This window comes from Impatiens glandulifera, chromosome 4 (genome assembly GCF_907164915.1).
Source record: "Impatiens glandulifera chromosome 4, dImpGla2.1, whole genome shotgun sequence".
NCBI classification, from domain to species: domain Eukaryota; kingdom Viridiplantae; phylum Streptophyta; class Magnoliopsida; order Ericales; family Balsaminaceae; genus Impatiens; species Impatiens glandulifera.
This window is the reverse complement of record NC_061865.1, coordinates 60,250,553-60,274,530: the sequence shown is the minus strand read 5'-3', so window position 1 is coordinate 60,274,530 and position 23,978 is coordinate 60,250,553. Positions and strand designations below refer to the sequence as shown.

Genomic DNA, 23,978 nt, shown 5'->3' with positions numbered 1-23,978 from the left:
CAATTGAGTAATTGAGCGGTATATAAGAACACCTGAATTGAATTGTAAGATTTTCGATTTTGATCGATGTTATAAATTACAACATTATTGAAAGTTTAAATTGAGTCGGAGAACACTCTTATCCTAATCCTATTGTTGAAACTTTTGGATAATTCAGAAACGAGTTTAGAATCTTTATACAATATTTCTAAAAAAACATAAAGACATAAAATGAAATATTTTGTTTAGAGCTTGATTGATTAGATAAGATCTTCTTTCCAGCTTGGTCTTTGGTCTTGGTCCGGAGATCCTATTTATAAACCGCCAAGGTCGAGTTGATATCGAAGTCGTTTGTATTTTAGACAAAAGTTATTTTGTCTTGCTTAGCCGATTTATATTTTCTTAGGCAATGATTCAGACTATATTGATAGACGAAATGATCACCAAATTAGGTGATAATTTGCCTTTTTAATCAAGTTGTTTAATTGAGTATTATTTGAAAAATCAAACTTCGCGGCTAATGTTTATCTAGTCGACGCAAGGAGGAAGACGGCCTCCAATTGCGGACGTGGGTATGAGCATGGTGTTGGGCATTTCATCCGCGTTCCGTTAGTGTAATGTGTGATGGTTGTTGCTTCGGGGGTTAACCTATCCTGTGAGACACATAAGCATCTTACTCTCGCTACAACGGGAGATTTGGTAGGTTCGCGTCCTTTGGACGAGGACTGGGACCTACTACAACCAACGTTTGTTTGAGGTTTGGTTACTCTAGATCACTATCTTTTTTCAAAATTAGAGCAAGTTTAAAATTAATTTTTCTGTCCCCGATTTTTATTTTATCCTACCAAAATATACAAAATTATTTTAATAAATAATAAATTTATTTGGTCTATTTTTATATATTTTAAAGTCATATAAATAATTAGTTTGGTATTTCCAATTTATTTATTTAAGTATTTTAAAATTAAGTTGGTATAAATTGAATACAATCATCTTCTCAAATTATTATATATTTTTATTTTGGCCTTATTTTAATTAATTAATATAATAATTATTCAAAATAATTATTTAGTTTGGTCTTAATCTTTATTTTGTTTAATTAATAAAAATATTTAAAATTAATAAATTAGAGTGGTAGTATGTTAGCAAATTAGAGTGGTATAATTATATAAACTTTTTAATATTTTTTTTTTTTATCAATATTAAAAATATATATATATATATAATAAAATTAAGTATTATAATATTTTTAATTAATCTTATTTTTTTATAAAATAATATAATAATATAACACATAAATAAAATAATTAGATTGAAATATAACTCTATTTAAATATATATATATATGTGATATATATAATAACTTATATAATTTAAATATAAAAATATTACAAAGACATATTATTTATTTAAATAAAATTAAATTAAAACTTATAACATAATTTTCTTATTTAATAGTTTTATTATGTTAAATAATTATATATATATATATATATATATATATAATTATCAATTATATTTAATATTAAAAATAGATTTAATTTATTTTTTAAAAAATATATTAAATTAAAAAAAAAATTATATTATTAATAATGAAAAATATATATTTAAACATGAAAATAAATAATAATTTTAAAGTTTAAATTTAAAAAAAAATTAAAATTACCATAATTTAAAAAATTAAAATATTTATAAAATTTTATTTTTTTATAAAAAATATCTTAACATTATTTTTTATTAGAAACATTTAAAGCTTTTCATTACAACTTTTTAATTATAATTATATTTTATTAAAATATATAAATTTAATATAAATAATAAATGTGTAAATTTAATATTTAAATTTATAAAATATTTTTTAATTTAAATATAAATTAAAAATAGTTGTAAAAAATATACATTATACATTCATATTATTATTATAATTATTTATATCATTTAAATATTAAAAAAATATTTTCTTAACTTATAATATATTTTTTACAAATATTATAAAAAATATAAAATAAATATTTTGTATAATAATATATGATTTAATTAATAAATTGATATTTTTTATTTAATTTGACAGAATTTAAATTCATATACTTATTTGGAATATTTTAATTTTATTCTAACTAAAAATTTGATAAATTTATTGAAAAATGTTTTATAATAATTGTTAAAAAAAAAGTAAAATTATAAAAATAAAACAATTTTATATAAATATAATAATATAAAATTTTAATTATTTAAAAATTAATCTTATTTATTTTTATAACTGAAAATAAACTTTTCAAATTTTATTTATCCTATTCTATTTTATGTCTTATTAATTGTTAATTTTTTATATATTAATAAAATTTAATTTGTTAAATTTAATGGTTCCATTTCCATTTTTCAAATAATCCATAACCTAAACTAGTTGAGCAATCTCGCTAGACTCAATCGTTCACCACATATACATGAGGATGCATTAAACTTTGAATTAAACTAGTTGAGCAATCTCGCTAGACGCAATCGTTCACCACATATACATGAGGATGCATTAAACTTTGAATTGTTATAATTAAATTAATTTAAAATTATACTATAATATTAAACCAACCAAGAACGTCATCAATTTATATCATATATATATTACATCAATTCTTGATCGAAATAACTAGCAACTTAATAAAAGAGATGATCAACCGATACTCGAAATTGAATATCGTACCTCTGAAAACTCTTTAAGTAATTTTCGTTTACTAGATTTGAATGAATTGCCATTGATATTTTCATAATGTCTTGTTTCATTTAATTGGTCGAGCTCATACTTCATTATTGCATGTTTCTCTTGATCACGATTTAGGAAATGATATTATATATTATATAATTTTTATATACTTAATTTTAAATATTAATAAATTTTTTAAATTAAAAATAATTTGTTTTAAAATAAATTATAAGAATATATTTTTTTTATAAGTTTTAATTAAAATAAATAAATAAAATTATTATTAAACTATATTTAAAAATAATTAAATTAAATTAAAAATATTAATATTATTTATTTTTATTCATTTCTATTTATTTTCAAAACTATTATTATAATTATTTACTTTTTTTATTTAATATACTTTTTTATTTTTTATTTATAATAATATTTAATAATTAATATTATATACAAATATTATAAAAAAACTAAAATAAAATTTTAGCTAACCCAACAAATTTTTCAAAAAAACTAGTTTATAAGAGATATCTAACTTTTTTTTTTTTTACATAGCTAGAGATAACCACAAGAAAAATAAAATATGTAAGAAAAATAATATTTAAAATATAATATTAATAAATTAATTTAAATATAATAAATAATAAAAATATAATAAATACTAAAAATAAATTTAATAATTGTTTGTTTATAAAAATATAATTGTATTTAAATATATATATATATATATATAATTAAAACATCATATTATCTATTTTAATAAAATTAACATAAAATTTATTACATAATTTTCTTATTTAACATTTTGAATAATTATATAAAAATATTTAAATAAATAATAAGTTTAAAGTTAAAAAATTTAAAATTAACAAAATTTAAAGAAATAAAAATTGTATAAAAATATTTAAATAAACTTTGTTTTTTTATTATCAAATTTTAAAATAAAAATAATATTAAAAATATTTATTAACTTTGAAAAAAATAATAGATTCAATCGAATATTAATTGTTTTTTACATTAAAAATTATATTTGATAAAATATATTAATTTATTTTTATAAAAACAACTCTTAAATAATGTTTTGATTAATCTGATATAAAATAATAATTATATATAAGTATATTTTAATATTAAAAATAAATTTAATTTAATAATATTTTGAAATTTAATTTAAAATTAAAATTAATATTCTTTTATATTATTAATAGTAAAATTATAGATAAATGGAATAAATAATAATAATGTAAACCAGTTAAAATTAATAACTAAATAAGAAATAATAATATTATAAAAATATATTATTTAACTTATTATAAAAACTAAAATATAATAAAAATATTATTTTAAAAATATATTTATTAAATTATTATAAAAACTAAAATAAGAATATAATTATAAGTATATTTTAATATTAAAAATAAATTTAATTTAATAATATTTTAATATTTAATTTAAAATTAAAATTAATATTAATATTCTTTTATATTATTAATAGTAAAATTATAGATAAATGGAATAAATAATAATAATATAAAACAGTTAAAATTAATAACTAAATAAAAAATAATAATATTATAAAAATATATTATTTAACTTATTATAAAAACTAAAATATAATAAAAATAATATTTTAAAATATATTTATTAAATTATTATAAAAACAAAAATAAGAATATAATTATAATTATAGAAATAATGTTAATAAATCAATTTAAAACATATTTATTTTATTAGTTTTTTAAGTTTCATGTATATAATTATAATTTATTTTCAAGTTTCAATATATAATTTTTATAATTAATTATTCCTTAAAATCATATACAGTAAAATATATTTGGAAGAAGACATAAATTATTTAAAAAAATCAAACACATCTTTTATGGATAGATGTGTCTAATTTTTTTTATTAACATCTTAATATTCTTAACAAGTTATTCTATCGATTTTAAAATTTTTAACATGGTTTGAGATCTAAATTATGAATTATGTTTATAAAAAACTTAACTCTTAAAGTTCAAATAACTTAGCTAGTTATTTGGAAATACAACATAATAATACTAATAATAAATTTGATATTCATAAATCATGTTTTGGGTTTGAGTTTGAAAATAAGAGGATAAAGAACAAGTTTTGGGAAAAAAATAATCTATAATAATAAGATTTTGGGTCGTAGTTTTTCAGATCAGGCACCTACATCAGCAAGGTTTCGCCTGGTAGACAATTCAGTCCGCGAGCCACATGGGTGCTTCTTGTGCATTGGTTAAGGGTCAGCGTCCTTTGTTTCAACTATATTTTTTTGATTATATATATTTGTAGTTTAATTCACAATATCGTTGTTTTAATTATGAATTTGATAACTTTATTTTAGGTAATTAAAAAACCTACAACATGGATTTTCTTTTGAAAATAATGATTAAAATAAGTTAATTATCTAGGAGTTTTTCTTTTTTAATTATTAGTACAAAAAAAATTATACATTTTTGTTTACCAATTAGTAGTTGAGACTTGAGAGCATGTGACATTCCGAACATCGGATTGAGCAAGCTGAGTTTGGTATTGGGCTTCAAGCTGGGCTTCATTTCTTTGGTTACTTTTTTTTTAAGGAAAAAAAGTGGAAGAATAATAGCTCGTGAATTAGGTATATATATATATATATCAATAAGATTTTTTTTTTTAATTATTATTGTGGAATTGTTTTTTTTATTAATTATTTTAATTTTTGACAGGTCAAATATAAATTATTAAATATATAAAATTGTATACCTAAAAAATTGTCAAAACAATTAAATATAATATTTTTTTTGAAAAACAATTTAATGTCATTTCATTAAAAATATACATATAATATTTACAAATATATGTTAGATTAAAAGTTTAATATATTATAACCAAAATAGTAAAACCAATTTAAATTTATTCAAAATACCAATCCAATCACACTTAAATAATTTTTTGCAAATCAAGCTAATTTGATATTTGAGTTTTCTTATAAAATCTCACATTACTGTCTACTTGCTCAATTCATACACTTATAACTTTATAAATCTTAAATAAATACAAACATTATAATAAAACTTAACAATTAAAAACTTATAATTTAGTTTTACTATCAAACATGAATCTTTTTAACAAATCTAATAAAATTCACAAGTAACCCAACATCTAACAAGCTCTAAGTATATATAATAATAATAAAAAAAAATTAATTGCACTACTCTGTTTACAGCATCTTTTAATAGAGCTTTAAATTCTTTATACAAAAGATAAAGATGGTTTAATTTGAAATTATGGTCCTCTCTATACATATTTTCTCTTTTGACTCAGTCCATCTTTCAATGGGTTCAAACTTAGGCCTAGTTTGATTCATAAATAAATCAGATATAAAATAGTTCAAAGTATTACAGGATTAATTAGTAGATGAACCCTAATTTTAAAAAGCTGGAATGCTAATTGAAATCCTTTTTATAAACTATATCATAACAATATTAATGATTATTTAAAAATAAAGAAGAGTAATTAAAATATTTAAAAGTAAATGTTACTTATAATCAATATTTGATTAATTATATGTCAAATTATACATGACCTCCAAATTTATTAAAGGAAAAGAATAATATTGTCATTTGTTTGATCTTTAGGGCACATCATAGGCCCTCACTTGGTACATTAACCAAAAAAGATTTTAAAGATGCTAAGTTATATTATTTACAGCATATTATACATCATATGAGATATGTTAAATTTTAAATCTTATTATTATTATTACAAGTAAAAGAAAAATTAGTTTGCACTACTAAGTGCGATTAATGAGATGGAAAAAAAAGCGGAGAAGGATCTCTCCTAAGGTTTCCATCCACGACTTCAATTTTACTTATCTTGTCTTCACACCATTGTAGTTGATCTTCACTTAATTTTTCCATTCTCAAAACCCTAGACACCAATTTTAGATCAATGTGAGCCATCAAAACCTCTAACTTCTCTTCGCATCCTTTCTCTTTTTTTCGTCTCAAGAAATTACTCCCAACCCTAGTAAGTTCTTCTATCTTTACCTTCTTCTGCATTGTATTAACACGATAAATCAAACAAATAAGAACATACAATATTACTCGACTAAACTAAAACATGTTAATTTTAGATGATGAATTGACTTCATTACCCATTTGTTTATTTTCTTGAGACGGGGAAGGCGAGTTGGATCGATGGAACCTCTAGATTTTCTTTTGAAAAAACCCGATAATATTTTGTTGTGACTCTCTTTGTCGGCCTCTAGAAACTTCATGAAAGTTCTTATGGCCTCCTCCATTATGACAAGGAATGAGATGGAAGAAACTCTTGAGCCAAATGTAACTTCCCCTTCCTTATCATTGCTAGTGTCTACAATTAGGGCAACATAAATTTGATTATGAAATTTTATCAAATATTGGTATTGATCATATGAATTTAATTCAACCTCCATATTTAGGAACTTGAAGCAATTGGGGAATGAGTATCCGAACCCTAGCATAAATCTCAGGCCTTCGACCACGTTCAAATGGCTCAGTTTCATTGTACCTCTGCAAGAGAACTTGAAACTGTTGAAATTGTTGAGCGATGCCACCATGACAACCTGGATCATAGGCACGGCGTGAAACCCTAATTCGATGAAAATAAATGTAGTACCAACTTAGAGCCTCCCATGTCAAGCAAATTTGAGCAACATAAACCGCCTCTAGCTCATGGTATGGGTCTACAAAGTAATTAGACGGCGAGTCCTTCTTTTTAAGCGCGAGTTTATTTGTTATTCTCTCGGATAATGATCTTGGACACGAATGTATCGATCGGAGTGACTCTGAAAATCATTTTTTTAGTTGTGACATGGTTGTTATTATTATTATTATAGAGATTAAATGGAGAACTTTATTGATTGATAATGACCTGTTTGGTGGAGCTTTTGTGCACTGATTTTATCCAATAATAACATTTCTTCGTCGTATTTTTTAAACATGGCGTACGATTCCCACTTAGGACAACTTCTTCGCGACGAAGAGGAAGACTGACCAACTTGAATATCTATAGCATCTTTTTCTCCAACAAGTTTCTTTGTTTCCATCTTGGGTGGTGCAAAAATTAGAAAATTTTCGTCACGCGTAAATTTTCCCTTCTCTTTTTTTTCCTTCTTGTGAATCGTGGTATCTTGTGTGTTAGGCAACAAATATTAATATATAGGTATCACTTCAAATGTATGAAAAATCTTAGTAAGAAATTTACCGTCATTATAAGAAGTGGAATCTGAAATAGTAACAGATATCTTCGGTTCAACCTCATCAAATTGTGAACATGGCGAGCCGAAACTCTCATTAAAATCATCATCCGATGGCTCTTTAATCTTCCCTTCTTCCTCCTCGAAAACATAATTCCTCTCCATGCAATCGTCGTGAAAATACCATTGTCCTTCTTCTTTCTCTTCCTCCTCCTCAACCTCTTCGCGGTGAAACACATCATTTGAATACTCATCTCGTTTTCTACATTGAGAAACCATGATATAATACCAATATTGTTACAAAAATTAACCAAATGAAAAAAGAGATATGAATATACAACCCCTTATAGTTATCATCACCTTCGAAAGATTGGAGCTCCGCAAATGAAGAAGAGTTTAGCAAGAAAAAAGGATGCGAAATAGATGAAGAGGAAGAACATGAACAAGAAGGTTGAGACATTGTAGAAGAGCTTGCCATAGGTTTCATGGCAGCATTGCATCTTCTTTAGTTTAAGCCTATGAAATGAATCAAGATCTCTCTAATTCATCAAAAGAGCAAAGTGGTGAGTCCTCCATTAAAGTGTGTATTTGCTTTGCCTTTTGTAGTAAAAGAGAAACACATTAATTAATTAATAAACTTATCTTATACTATCTCCCAACATTTCACTTTTTTCATACTCTTTTTTACCCTACAATTATTCATCTTAAGTATAAATTTCAATAAAATTTGAACAAAGTCGAGATTTTTCGTAGCTTAAAATATATATTTTTTGAGGTAATTTATTAGTTTGGTTACAAAAAATAATAATTAATGAGATTAGAATCGACCCCACTTCACGTCAGGGATCAAATAAAAGTATAAATATTGTGTTAGAAGATTAATTAATTGGGAATAATTCTTTGCTCTTAATGTAGTTAAAGGTCCCCTTATCTATCAGTGCTTCTCTAATATCAATAAGGTGGAATATAAATTAGAGTATGTGTAATCTTAATTATTGTTTTTAATAGAAATAGAACCTTAATTTAGACTATAGGTTTGAAATTTAAGATTCTAGGTACTAAAAGTATAAATAAATAAATTTAAAAAAAAATATTTTTTTGTTAATTATTTATAATATTAATATTAAATAACTAGAAAACATAAAATAAAATTGTTAATATTTTTTTTATAATTATAATATAATGTTTTTTATAATTATAACTCAATTATAATTTTACTTAGACTAGGCCATGAAGTTTGGGCTTTGGCGGAATTCTTATTTTTATTTAACTGGTTATACTTTAGTGATGTATTTTAGGTTTATTTTGAAAAATTGTAACGAGGTATTAACTTGTTTTTGCATTACAATTGAATAAATGTGATTGAGAATTATTGTAGTGAGGGAGTGATATTTAAGTTTTGACTATTAAAAAAATTGGATAGAAAACTGTAAGCTTAATGAATTGAGTGGATGGATCAATATCCTGGTTATTTTTTAATGTACCATTTGACTCAAAATTAACTTTAGATCGTTCAGTTATTGCAATCAATTGTTGCATGTACACAACGTTATTATTATAACGTTATTATTATGACAAAATAAGAGGTCTCTTCAAAAATATTGATGAAGATTGTCGATAAATTTATTAATAGTTGTAGAATCTTTAAATTCCCATCCGCTAAATTTTTATTTTTGTTTGTTGGTAAATATTATTATTATTATTATTTTTAAATATATATTTTTTTTAAATTAAGTTATTGGGCTGCGCAGGACTGTCTTTGAGGCCGGCCTATACATAATAATATTTATAAAAAATATGTCTTGACGTGATCCAGATTTAAGAGTTGCGTGGATAATTCGGGTCCATTTTTATATGATTTCATATATTTTATATTATTTTGAGTTTGTTGACATTATGATTACTGGGTTAAAATTTATACTACTAGGTTTGATTTATTTATTTTTTAATTAATTTCATTTTCAATCAAAAATGAATTAGGCATATTTGTTAATTTTTTAGGTCATAATTCAGGGAAATTTTGTATGTAGGTAAAAAATTGCAATAATCTATCAAATAAGTTGATGCATAAAATAAGTTTTATATAAAAAGAAATTAAAAATATGATAATAATCTAAATTCATAATCTAAGAAAATCTTAATAACATAAGAAAATAAACATTATAATTTGAGTCATGATAAATTAGATAATAATCTAGAAAAATAACCTTATAAAAAATCAATTTTAAACTTTATATATTTTTTTAATAATTTTGTGAGTGGGTGGGTGGGTCAAACATTGTGATAAAACAACATTGAATATTTATCTTAACAAATATGATTAATTTTGAAAATAACTCCATACCAAAAATGCTAACTAAATCAAACATAATATGATTTTATTACAAAAGTTTAGTGTTTAATGTATTACTCTAATTTAATTAGTTACATGTTATTCAGCTAGTTTTCAAGATCAAATAATAAAAAATAAAAAGACATTCTAATCTCTTCTAAATCAGCCAAATATTTATTTTTAATCAATAATTATTATATTATAAAGAATGAGAAAATTACAAGGAAAAAGAAAGAGAAAAAAACCTTAATCTGAAAATATTCAAAATTCAAATTTCAAACATGAGATAAAATCACAACAAAATGATAACATCCCTATTAAGATATTGATTCAATTGCTTAACCATACAATAAATTATTATATATTAAATGTCATTTACTATAATAAGATTATCTTCAAATCAACCAAATAATTATAAAGCAGTCAAAAGAAATAGTAAATTAAAGTAAAATGATTTTATATGTATAGAAATAAATTTCAACTATCTAAAGTAGACACAATATAATAATAATAATAAAAGCAATTAAAGATTATTTACACTATTATTATTATGATAACGTCTCCGAGTTGATTTGTTTGGCGATCTCGTTACCCATTTAGATTTAGAGGACTTTCGAGATAGTTAATTGTATTTTTTCCTTCTATTTTTTTTTTATATTACAGTGGATCTGGATTTGAGTAGTCTAACCATTTAATTTCAATGCAACTTATATTTAAAAAATATAATGTTATAAAAGATGTTAAATCAAATAAAATAAAATATTTTTCTTGGACCTAACAAACAGTACTGATGTCAGAGTATTAATTATGATATGATTCTTCAATCTCACCTGCTTCACACTTCACTTAAGAACTGGTTACATCATTTTTAGCAGTGAATTATCAGTCTCTTCTCCTTTAAAAAATAACAATATATATTATTTATTTTATTTAGTTATTTGTACAAAACTTTATTTTGTTAAACAAAATAGTAATCATTGAAATTATTTAAATTATTTCTAATATTTAAATTTGATATTTTTAAATGATTATTGATGGAGGTTATTAAAAAAAAAACAAATAACTTCATATCAAGGCATTAGGCATCTCTAGAACTATTTTAATGTGCTTTTTCTATAATTTTATAAAAATAATTAACCATTCTATAGTATATTTTTTAGCTATCAAATCACATAAATTATTAAAATTTGAATTTATTTTAATAAATTTTGAATTATTTAAAAATTAATAATTAATCTTAATTTTGAGAAAATATTATCTTCTAGTAATAAAATATAAAAGGTATTAATATATTTATAAAATAAATTTCAAACAAATATGTATATAATATTTTAATTAACTAATGTAATAACTTGATTTAATAGAGGCGGAATAAAACGATATTTGATTATATAATATTTTTTAAAAATAATGCAAGACTCATACCTTTGTTTGATATAGATTCAGAAAACTAGTTAATATGTTTTGATATTTTTATTAAATTATTCTTATATTTTTGCATTTTAAAATATTTTAATTGATACATACAGTTTTTTTAACTCCAAGAGTTTGTTTTAGGGCAAGATATTTAGAATTTTATTTAGATAATAAAACAGTAAATTATTTATATTTTTAATTAGTTGAATTATTATAATATTTAAATTTTATTAAAAAAATTTAATTTTGATGGATTAATGAAATAATTTAATGTTTGAAACAAAATAAGAGCCATTTGTATAATTAAAAGAACTAAAAAAATAATTTCAAAGGAGCTCTAGAGTATTTATGTTCTTAGCCTATTTCGTCTTGGATTATTTGAAAATGTATATTATTAATTAAAAATTAATTTGATGAAAGAATAAATTATTTGTAATTATTTGAGTTAAGTTATTTAAATATATATTTTTTTAATTTAAAATTTTATAAAAAAGGAATTTTGATTGATAGAATAAGTAATTAATTATTATAAAGATAATATATATATATATATATATATATATATATATATATATAATGATTTGAAAAAAAACATATTACTTATTATCAAATAAGATTATTTAAAAAAATTATTCACAAACAAATCACACTCATTTGTGATATTGTTATTTTAAAGTATTTATATGTAATTAAAATCAATTAAAAACCATAATTAATGAGCAGCCGAGAAGATAAACTTGTGCATATGCAATTTTTTTAAAATTAATTATTTTTAAAATAATATATATAAATATATATATATTTATAATAAAATTAATTAGTTATTGCGTGAAAAAACGTAAGGGATTAGTTAGCACTCCGGTAAGAAAAAGCCTAGCTAACGCATCCCTTATTTCAATTTTCAAGCCTTGATCGATATGAGAAAGATGCGTTCCAGCACCCAACCTATTAAAGGGCTTGGGCTCGAAAGTCGAACTCAATTACATCTATCTTTACCTTTTGGTCAAGCTTTTTTTCGATCCTCTCACTTCGTTCGACGACTCCATTCCTTTTCTTGAGTGTTTGCCCGTGAGACTGAAAGAAGGATTTAATTACCAATGTCTCTTACTCAACTAAACATGTTTCTCATCTTTTAGCCAGGTTAAAACAATTCAACCTCAATTTATTGTATGATTTATGTATATGTCCATATTAATATTTTGTGTCATATACTCATTATTATTAATTCGATTTGAATTTATTCAATTATAATACAACATATCAAATGAATTCTATTTAAATACATTTATAAATTAAAAAGTAACCAAACAAAAGTTTTTAATTGAATCATTTGTTCAAAATATTCAATTGATAATAATGTAATTTAATAAAAAAAAATATTAAAGTTAATATTTCAAATAATTTAATCATTAAGAGAATATATCACTAAATAATGATTAAACGAAAATACTATTTTTGTCGTTATACGGCGATCTCGAATAATATCATTACAAAATATCTTAAACCTATAGCATTAACGGGCTTTTAATTACAACATAAACACCTAAATGATTTTTCGCGTATTTGGGCCAACTATTTAACTTTATATTCTATAAACTAAACTTCAAATGTTTTGTGTCTTGATTTCCCATTTTTTTTTAAATCTAAATGATTGAAAAAGTATTTTAGCTAATCAATTTTATTTTGAAATTTTGACAAATAAAATCAATTTGATGTATTTCTAAATAAGTCACACTAGACAAAAACAAAAAAAAAATAAAAATAAAAAATTTAATACACACTAGCGCGTTATAAGGGTTCATAAATAGAGCAATACTACCATTATCTTTTCTTTCTTTCTTCCTCGGTCCTCCCTCCGCATTTTCTGCTCGGAAAATCCTCTCAGTTCTTCTCTGGTCGGGAGGAGAGCCCTTCGATTGAGGCTGCCAAAGGTCGGTTATCTCTCTTCTCTCTCTCTCTCTACCAATCTAGATCTAGTATTCTCATGACTAATACTGTGTTTAATTTTGTTTTTAGGTGTTTGATTAAGCAAGGAGATATAGATCTACCTTGAGTGAAGAAGAAGAAGATGATGAATCGCTGCGTCTATCAACAGTCCGTTTGCGAAGAGATGAGCGCTTCTGCTTTGAACGCACTAGTTTGCCCTAAACCTCGTCGCATCGTCACTCTAAATTCATCCACTAATGGACAGATCAAACCTCCGAGATATCAAACTAGGTAAAGCTACTTCTCCGCCGTTTCTATATAACATTATTTGTTCAGATTCAGTTAATTTACTGAATTATAAAGGTTAAATCGAACTATATATATCCAATTTCAGTCATCAATTGAAGGCGGCTGAGGTTGAAGGAGGAAACGAGCTTTTTGATTTTATTCTCCCTAAGGTACTTGAATGATTAGCTGAAGTTTTAGGTTTAGATTAGCTGCTGAAGTTCAGATCTCATGTGATTAGCGGTTATTCATCATCCAATTTGATCTATTGAAGATTTGAGATTGATTGATTGATTGTTTGTTACAGGGAAATTTTGGTTCTGGAGTGGCTTCATCGCCACCATATTTTTACGGATCTCCTCCAAGCAGGACTTCCAATCCAATAACACAAGATACTCGATTTGTCAATAACATGTATAGTAGTAGTCCATTATCATCCCCTGCACAAACAATGCTTGCAACATCACCATCTTCGTGTGGACGAATGAAATTTGTGCACAAACCGGCTGCCAAAAGGGTTGAGGGGTTCGATTGCTTGAGCCGAGATCTCGACAATTGCAGCATTTCAGCTGTAGCTTGAAGATAATGTTGAGGATGGGGATAAGGATGATTTACCCTTTCTTCTTGACAATGTTGAGAATGAATCAATGGTAAAAACTAATGAGGTGAAAAATTTTGGTTTCTTTGAGAAAAAATGGAGAAAAGTTAAGTGTTTGTACATAGTTGAATGATCAATATGGTCCATTTACTATGGTAAATTTTTTTTTTTTTTTAGATTTGGGGCCTAAGTTTTTTTTTTACTTACAAGTAAAAATCTAGTATGGTTGAGAAGCATTTCATTCTGGTTTAGAGATTTAACAATAAAGAAGGAGATGAAGATGAACTATATATTTCATTTTTTTTTCCATTGTTAAAAAAAATGTTTAGGGATTGAAAGTGATGTATATTCACTTTTTTTCTCTTTTTCATTGTTGATAATGTTGTCTTTTTATATTATTTTATTATTGTAATTTAATTCCAAGTTGACTTTTTTTTTTTAAATGATAAAATATATTTCATGATTTATTTAAAATTTATTCAAAAAATAATTAATTTGTCATGTCACAATAATAATAATAAATTATTTATAAATTGTATAAGTTATGATTTGTTTTTTCATATATTTTTCTTAGAATTTAAATGAGACAATATTAATAATTTATTTAAAATACCCTACATGAATATAGTAGATGTCATATATTTAAAATTAATATCTTGTCTAAAATTTGTATATCTTATTAATATTATTAAAATAATAATTCAAGCAAATTAGGATAAAAATAATAAAAATAAGAATAGAATATTATAAGGATTGATTTTGAAAGGATATGGGCACATGCCTATGATATGGAGCAAGATAGGCATCTTTGAAGGTGGCTACGTGGCCTTTAGATTTCCATTGATCTTGTTTCATTTCATACCATCCAAATCAAAATTCAAAATATCATTATTCATAACAATAATTGTAAAAATAATTCTCAATATAAAATTAGTAGCAATTTACTAGTAAGATTAGATAGTTAAGCATATTAGCGGGTTATATTTAAACTGAGGCAAGGAGTCACACCCGTAACAAACCCATATATCTAAAGAAAAAAAAAAAATTCAAGAAATATCTGAATTATTAAAAAAATATAAAAGAAAAAAAGTAAAAAGGGAAAAAAGAGGGTAACATAGTGGGTCACGTGAGAAAGGGAACATTTGAACAATCTTGGCTGGCTTTCGTAATCCTGCCTCGTGTGGGACCTTACAAAATACTTTATTTTATTAAAATTTTATTTAAGTTAGAATGAAAAATATTATAAATTATTTAATTTAAATTAAATAATATTTTAAAATTTAATTAAGTATATATTTATTTAATATTTAGTGGATCTATATTTATTTAATTTTTATTGTTATAAAAAAACTCGTGTCCTAAATAATTTAGGGAGATTTACATCATTATCAATTATCATAGATAGGATATGTATGCTTAAATGCTGACTCAATACCACTTGGAATTTAAAAAAATAATAATAATAAAGGAAGAACGTGGCCTTATAATTAAATTAAGAAAAGGATAGGAATTGAACGGAGGCTATTTTATTGTGGATTAATTAAATAATTATATATTTTTAACACTTATCATCTTGTTTATAAATACTTTAATTATTTAATAATAAAGTAAATAAATAAATATCCACTCATAATAATTTGTACGACACATGTTGAGTCTCTTCGACTCAAATATTAGATTCTGTAGAAAATTTGTCAACATGAAAGCAAATATTATATTTTTCATATATTTGATGTAAAGTTAAATTTTATGTTAATTGAATACAACTTATAATTTTTTTTTATTTTTTTTTATCATGTATTTATAAATATTTTTTTATCTATATTAAATAGTTAATTAAGTTTAAATTTCTTGTAAATATTTATATTAAAAATATAATAAAAAAAACTATAATTCTTAATAAATAATTTATTAAAAAACACTAAACATATTTCAGTTTTATCTTTACTATACTGAATATTTTAATGAATAAACATATTTTAATAATTATATATTTAAAATGAAAAATGCCCATTAGAACTTGCTTGATCTGTTTTTTTTTTTTTTATAATTTTATCTTAATTTTGAATAAAATAATTATCCACTTACTTTTTTTAAAATTATTTTTTCAAAGATTAATAATTATTTTACATTTTAAACAAATTAAATAGAAAAAATATTAAAAAAATTTAATGGATAAAAAAAGTGAATGGAAAATATTAAATTTTGAATAAAAATTCCAAAAATAAGCTTGACTTCAACTTATATTTTTCCATTGCTTTTATTTAAATTGTTCCTTTAAAATGAAATAAACAGTATTAAGGTGTTAAATGGAGAAATATAAGATATTGACAGATAACATTTTAATTAGATGATATGAAAAAAAAATATAAGAAATTTTAATAATAAATGAATTTTAGAATTTTGATAAAAAAATTAATAAAGAAATTGAGTGGATGTATATGAAAAAAATATACAAAACTCAACAAATAAAACTTGTAAACGAGTTATCGGATCTACTTTTCATTATTTAGATCGACCCAATTTTTTGACATGTTTATAAATCAGGTTAAACAAGTCAACTTGATTTTAACCCGAACAAAAAAAATACAATCTGAATTTTTCGTGTTCAGTTCATAGATTAGTTCATAGATTGTGTTTTTGTGTTGTATTCAATTGACTACCCTAAACACCTCCACCATGAATTATTGTTGAAAACCAAAATTCACTAGTTATAAATTTGGATAAATATATATATTTTAAATTTAATATATATATATATATGAAATATCTAATTTTTAATATTTAAAAGTTAGGATATATGACAACAAAGTGTAAGGATGGGACATTAGTAGAGTCAGACACAGTATTTTTGGGATAAGAAGAAAAAAAGAAAAAAAAGAAAAAAGCAAAAAGGCAACTAAACCAGTGGACCCCACTGTCTAACTCCATAACCAACGCCGTTAAAATTATGTCCACGTGATTTCAAGTACTACAATCCACGCGCCACCACGGTCTAAGGATTTGGGTTTAATCTCATATAAATCCCCACTAATCTTTATCAATAATTTCAACTATAATATTAAATAAATCAATAAAAAATAGTTTTATCCTTTTAAATAAAAAATATGTTATAAAAATAATGCAGACTTCATAAATACAGATTTTAGTTAGAACTTAAAACAGTGTTACCAAACCAAACAAGTCCACATAAAGAAATGGACCATTGGAATTTAGAATTTTTTTTTGTGGAGGACAACATTTTTTTAGGATTAATTCTAAATAAACTGATTAAAAAATAAATATATAAAAATATATTTAGTATTTAATATCTTAAAAGGTTAGAAAAAAAAAATCAATTAATTATTTTTAAACGAATTACTATCCAATTATCAAAATATTTTAATAAAATATTTTGTTTAAAAAGTTTAGAAACTAAACAAAAATAAAAAAAATTAATTTAAAATTAGGAAGAGTAAAATTAATGTTTGAAAAATCACATTCATTTAAATTATAAATCAATTAATTTTTAAATTGTATAATAAATAAACAAAACTTGAAATTGGACGCGGTATATAATATTAATATGATCTAATTAGGAATAACTATATTTTATTAATATATTATTACTTTAAATTTAAAGGTATTGTATATTATAAATAAACATTATCTAAACATATTATTTTTGATTTTATGAAAAGACATTAATAAAAAAGAAGGCAACTCAATTATTTATTATTTAGTGTATACTATTTAAGACAATGCATAATCATGCTTTGTTAAATTTATTATTAATATTCTTTAATCTTCATCAACTTAAAAAAACAGTAAGACAGTGTTTTTCATGATTCCAAAAATAATATTATTATTATAATTATATAATACTATAATCATGAATAAACATATATATTTTAAATGATTTTTTTTTACCTAAAGAAGCATGGATAAATGATAAATTTAATATTATACTTGGACAGTTTTGTCAAAAATTTAAGACTTTTTTAAATTTTTTTTTTCGCTTAAAGACTCTACTTGTTTTATTTAGTCATATTTAGAATTCTTACTAACCCTCACTAACTCTATTTTATTTATTTCTTTATTATAATTTTTTTTAAGATCAATCAAAACAAAACCTAAATTTATTTATTTATTACTATTAAACAAAAACAAAAACTTAACCCAAACTATTTTTTTACTATAGTCGTTTGTTTCAGAGAGGAGCTAAAGTTGGTGCCCAAAATAGATAGGGTAGCACGATATTCATATTCGATCGATCATCATCTACTAAGGGAAACCCTAACAGACTACGGGGCAGAGAAAGGATTGGAAGTCGACGACAGGGATGAACGGTACGTACACTAAAGAAGAGAGATCACGACAACAAGTTCACCTGGTCCGGCAATGGTTATTCGCTGGTGGAACTAGGGATCCTTAGAGATGCTGATGATGAGGTTGATTCCAAGGACCCTAACTACGATGATCATGAATATACCATCGCTTGCTGTAAAGACTTGATGCTGAAGACGAATCAATGAAAATAAGAAACAAGTGGATGAATTATGGCTAGAAGTAAAGTAAAATATGTCTTAGATTCAAATAAACTCCTCTATTCGAGATTATATAAATATAGAACTAGCTAGTTAATCGATGTTTTCTGATAAATTATTAATTATCCTAATCTCAAACAATATTAGATCGATCCATAATAGAAGAGAACATAACAGTCCCCTTGATTTTGTTGAATTAATAATAGTTGGTATAAAATTGTTCGCAGAGAAAACCACCTCTTCTCTGCCTTGGTTTCTCCGGCGGTCTCCTCGATCAGCCGCTGCTTTTTATATCGTAACATATTCAACAATGGAGGGTCTCCACCCTTCCTTATGATGAATTGATTTGTTTCTCAATGGTGTCTTGTCAGTCTCTACACACTGTTGCTGGCCCATAATAGAAGTCTGCCACCGCTACATACATGGTACGAAAGCAAAGAAGGAGACGGCAACAACGATAGTGTACATTCACAGTCCAATCAATTTGAATACCTATAGGTTTGGCTCATCATCATATCCAATCTTAAAATAATTCAATTAATTAATTTCTTATGATGATGTGGAGAGACTATATTAAAATTTCATTAAAGAAATTCAATTCCAGTGAGTGAGTGGAGAATAGAGAGTAGAGAATAGAGAGATGGTTGTTTAATTGATAATTTCATTTGTTTGATGTTAATAAAAATAAATAAATATAGCAATAACGTTAAATATTTAATAGAGTTAGTTGAAGTTCTTAATATGACTAAATAATAGAATCCTAAATTTGACAAAACTCTTCAACTTCGGTCCTAAATTTATCATTTATTCCAAAGAAGTATTAGATTCAATTTGAGTCTTCTCACATGCCAAAACAAAATTAAAAATAACAATATATATATATATATATATATATATATATTTTTGAAAATGTTTCATTTAATAAAAAATCGTTTAAGCACAACAATAAAAGTATGACATCAAAAAAAAGTTATGTACAAATTTATTACATTACAATAATTAATTGACTCAAAATTTTTTAAGAAGGGCAATAAGATCTCCACATGAATTCACTGGTTTTTCATATCTAATTTCCGACATCGTTATGATAATGGCATTGTGAATAATTCTTAACGGCCTACTTTCGTTGTTAAAAGTTTTCCGACTTCTCTCCAACCAGATAATTCACTGGAAAATTATAGGGATAGAGACTCATCTTCTAAGGGCATTTGTAGCAGAATCCTTAAAATGTGTTCTATCTCTATTATGAAGATAAATAATATAAAAGTTGTAAAAAAAATGTTTTATCAAATTACCTATCCTTATAATTTTTTAGGGATAATGAACCGTGAATCTTTATATTTAGGGATTACTGTAGCATCCTTAAATAATAAAATAATATATTTTCTCTTTCATGGCTAACCATCCCTAAAAAAATGTGTTTTACAATTACTTTCATTTTTATCACCAAATCATGTAAAAAAAATAAAGTTTGAACTATTAAAATAAATACAAAAATCAATCCAACACACTTTGAAAACTTTTGGTACAAATCAGAATTTTCTTTTAAAGTGAAAGTAGCCATTTCCTTATGGGAATGTGTTCTTATATATATTTTAGGTTCTTAAGGTGATTGAGAAGTTATGAATAAATATTTAAGGGTTATAAATAAATTAAGTAGTTGAGGTGGTTGAGAAGTTGTTTGTTTTAATGAATATTTAAATATATATGAATAAGTAATTAAGTGGTTGAGGTGGTTAAAAAGTTGGTTGTTTTAATAAATATTTAAATGATATATGGATAAAGATAAGAAAGCTGATGTATAATAATTTATATTTTGATTCTCTAAAATAGAGATATTATTATTTTATATTATTTTTAGGGATACAAAATAGGAAAGCTGATACAAATGCCCTAAGTCTCACATTTTTAATCGTTCTAATCCATGCCTCCCCAAACACTAGCCTAATCAATTGTATCCAGTCAAATTCCACTAAACCATATATATATATATATATATATATAATATATACTTTTCATTGTTTTCAATAAACTCAAATACATGACAATAATATATTGGATTTTTTTTTATTAGAAACAATAAAACAAAACAAAAAATTCTTTACCACTAATAAAGAGTGACTTATGCATCAGATTTCATACCTCATCAAAGATTTGTAATGGTAAACTCCCTGAATAAAAATAAAATAAAATAGCCAAGCACAATTACAAAAATTTATCAACTTTCATTAGTACTAACTAATCATAAGATTAATGCATACTTAAGCTGAGCTCGCATCCTTTAATCTTACCATAATATGATACTTTATTGTTCTCAAATACATAATTATAATTTGTAAGGTTTAGCCTAGCTAAATCCCAATTATCTGTTTTGAAATTAGAATGAGATGAATATTCTACATTCACAATAATGAGACAATTTCTGCTCCTGAAACAAACTTTGTATGAAAACCTCCTAAGTGATAACTGTTGGAATTTTAAACTATTTCATAAATTCCATTAATGAATGGAAATGAGAATTTGGGTAAATAAAATCAAATGAAATTCAAACGTGAATTAAAGTGAAATTTGATCCAAATAATTAAATTATTTTGTTAATGATGTAATTAACATTTAATGGCTTGAAAAACAATTATCAAATTAAATATGTTTAATTTTGTTAATTGTCATTGTAACCTTCATGATATTATTGCTATCAATTTATTAGCAAGAAAATCATGTAACGTGTATTTTCTATTGAAGAGAAAATACAAAGGGCAATAAAGAGGCAATCAAGGTCAGCCGTTGGATCAAAGATTAATGGTTGATTTTATTTTTATGAAAGTTTAACTTTTCAACAATATAAAACCCCTCATCTTTAATCTCAAAATTTTACATTATCTTATATTTTCTCACACTAGAATTCCAAAAGTCTTCTTCTTGTTTTGTGAGTGTTCTTTGAGTTCTTTGTTCGATTTTTCCATTGAAACCCGGTGATAGTTCAGGTACTTTATCAAGCTCGTTGTGTAGTGATTTCAGTGCTGAATCACTACTAGATTCGTTGTACCCTGGGAGACAGCCATCTGTGATAAGCTCTAGCACATGGGGAGACGGTGAAACTGTTTTAAGGGAAATGTGCTAAGCACATGCCTCGAATCAACAATTTATTCGGTGATATTGTTTTTCATATATTTTATTTATTTCATCTATTTGTAACATCATTTATATATATATTTCTGTTATTTTTCAAGACAAAATATCTAACAATCTTAAAACAGTCTTTTTGTGCTAAGCTATTTAAGAGCTTGCACCATCGAATATATTTTTTGTCTTTGATGTTTCAGAAATACGAGTCGCGGTATTGCGGAAGAGATGATGTTCATTTCGAAAAAATGAAAAAGATTCATCTTAAGGAATCAACAAATAAAGATAAGTCTTTATTGCATATAAATATGTTTGATTATTAACACATATGTTCTTATGCTGTTAAAGCTTAGTTTTATAAGCTAATATATTTTGATATGAAAATTTTCTCAAGAAACATTAATTTGTATATTCATTATACAAACGTTATATAGAAAATAAATTAGAACACAATAATTTAATTTGTTCTAGTCTTATTTAAAGATTTGTTTGGTTATTAAAATTATTAATAATAATGAATGAAAATAAGAAAGTAACTAATATGTTAGCTTTCAATTTTTATAAAATTCATGGTGTTAAAATTAATTATAATTGAAACATATGGTTTCAGTTTTAAAATAATTAATTATAATATATACCTTCTTTTTAATTAAACAATATAATTAATAAGAATATGGTAGGATGATTTAATAAATAAAGAGAGATGATATCTTTATTTATACATTGTTTTATATATTACATTTTATTATGGTAATAAGTTATGGTTTTAAATGTGTATATATTCATTGTTTGACAGAGTTTAAGTCAAAAAGAAGAGAAAAATTAAGTTTCTCTAAAAAGAAGACAAAATGTCGTAAATAGTAATATAACATTGAAAGGGTGCATTGGCGCAGTGGTTCAAAGTTTAGACAATCTAGCTGATGAGATGATTTCTTTTGTAGAAATCAGATTTGTTAAAATGACTATGGTCATTGATGTTAAAATCCATTCCAATTTCTTGTGTAGAAATTATGAGATGAATGAGATTGTTAATGATTTCTTTGTAGAAATCAGACTTGATAAAGTTATTGATGTTGAAACCATTTCAATTTCTTGTGTATAAATTATGAGATGAATGGGTAGTCAATGATTTCTTGGTAGAAATCAGACTTGTTAAAGTCATTGATGTTGAAATCATTCTAATTTCTTATGTAGAAATTATTTGATGAATGAGTAGTCAATGATTTCTTGGTAGAAATCAGACCTGAGTCAGGTCTTGATGTGGAAATCATTATAATTTTCTTGTGTAAAAATTATGAGATTAATGTGTTCATAATGATTTTTATAATATATATATATAAATATATAATATGATTTGTATAAATGACATTAATCATGAAGGTTGAAATCATTACAATTTCTTATGTAGAAATTATGAAATGAAATGGGTATCCTAATGATTTCTTTTATAGAAATTATGTGATTCATAATGACAAAATGAAGGTCATATGTATAATGAGATTAAATAAGTTATTTGTTTTAAAACTTATTCTAATCATTCATTTAAAGAGACACGACTATGGAAATTAGTCTCGGTGAGAATAATCTACTCAGATTTATTTTGAGCATGCATAGTCGTTTCACGTTGATTATTGTTCAAAACATGGCAATGTAAGTGCTTCGATTAAGATATGAAATATATTTGTAGTTATATTTAATTTGATTATGTGCTAATTGATTATTAATATAAATCATGCATATTAGCTAATAATATGATGGTTCATGTTATTCATAATAAGTATGATTATCTAGAAATTTTTATATATATATATATATATAAATTAAGATTTATTTTCTATCTATTTTTATTTTAATAGATA

General features: G+C 23.5%; 2 protein-coding genes across 2 annotated transcripts; one reads left to right on the top strand and one right to left on the bottom strand.

Moving 5' to 3' along the window:
- Positions 1-6,338: 6,338 nt before the first annotated feature.
- Positions 6,339-8,530, bottom strand: LOC124936618. Its single transcript, XM_047477132.1, has 6 exons — positions 8,274-8,530; positions 7,922-8,175; positions 7,589-7,846; positions 7,125-7,502; positions 6,831-7,048; positions 6,339-6,729 (listed from the first exon to the last, which is right to left on the bottom strand). Exons 1-6 carry the CDS (start codon positions 8,411-8,413, stop codon positions 6,478-6,480), a joined length of 1,500 nt encoding a protein of 499 aa, XP_047333088.1. The 5' UTR covers positions 8,414-8,530; the 3' UTR covers positions 6,339-6,477.
- A 4,951-nt stretch (positions 8,531-13,481) lies between these two features.
- On the top strand, positions 13,482-14,840 carry LOC124936309. Its single transcript, XM_047476798.1, has 4 exons — positions 13,482-13,592; positions 13,678-13,878; positions 13,982-14,045; positions 14,180-14,840. Exons 2-4 carry the CDS (start codon positions 13,730-13,732, stop codon positions 14,450-14,452), a joined length of 486 nt encoding a protein of 161 aa, XP_047332754.1. The 5' UTR covers positions 13,482-13,592; positions 13,678-13,729; the 3' UTR covers positions 14,453-14,840.
- Positions 14,841-23,978: the final 9,138 nt, after the last annotated feature.

What these genes read in the sequence shown, in the direction of transcription:
- LOC124936618 (XM_047477132.1), bottom strand. Translation starts at nt 8,413, where the DNA reads ATGCAATGCTGCCATGAAACCTATGGCAAGCTCTTCTACAATGTCTCA. An exon ending in TTCCACTTCTTATAATGACG is followed by an intron (nt 7,847 to 7,921) that starts GTAAATTTCTTA and finishes CTAACACACAAG; the next exon opens with ATACCACGATTCACAAGAAG. An exon ending in TCAAGTTCCTAAATATGGAG is followed by an intron (nt 7,049 to 7,124) that starts GTTGAATTAAAT and finishes CCCTAATTGTAG; the next exon opens with ACACTAGCAATGATAAGGAA.
- LOC124936309 (XM_047476798.1), top strand. Translation starts at nt 13,730, where the DNA reads ATGATGAATCGCTGCGTCTATCAACAGTCCGTTTGCGAAGAGATGAGC. An exon ending in CCTCCGAGATATCAAACTAG is followed by an intron (nt 13,879 to 13,981) that starts GTAAAGCTACTT and finishes ATCCAATTTCAG; the next exon opens with TCATCAATTGAAGGCGGCTG. An exon ending in TTGATTTTATTCTCCCTAAG is followed by an intron (nt 14,046 to 14,179) that starts GTACTTGAATGA and finishes TGTTTGTTACAG; the next exon opens with GGAAATTTTGGTTCTGGAGT.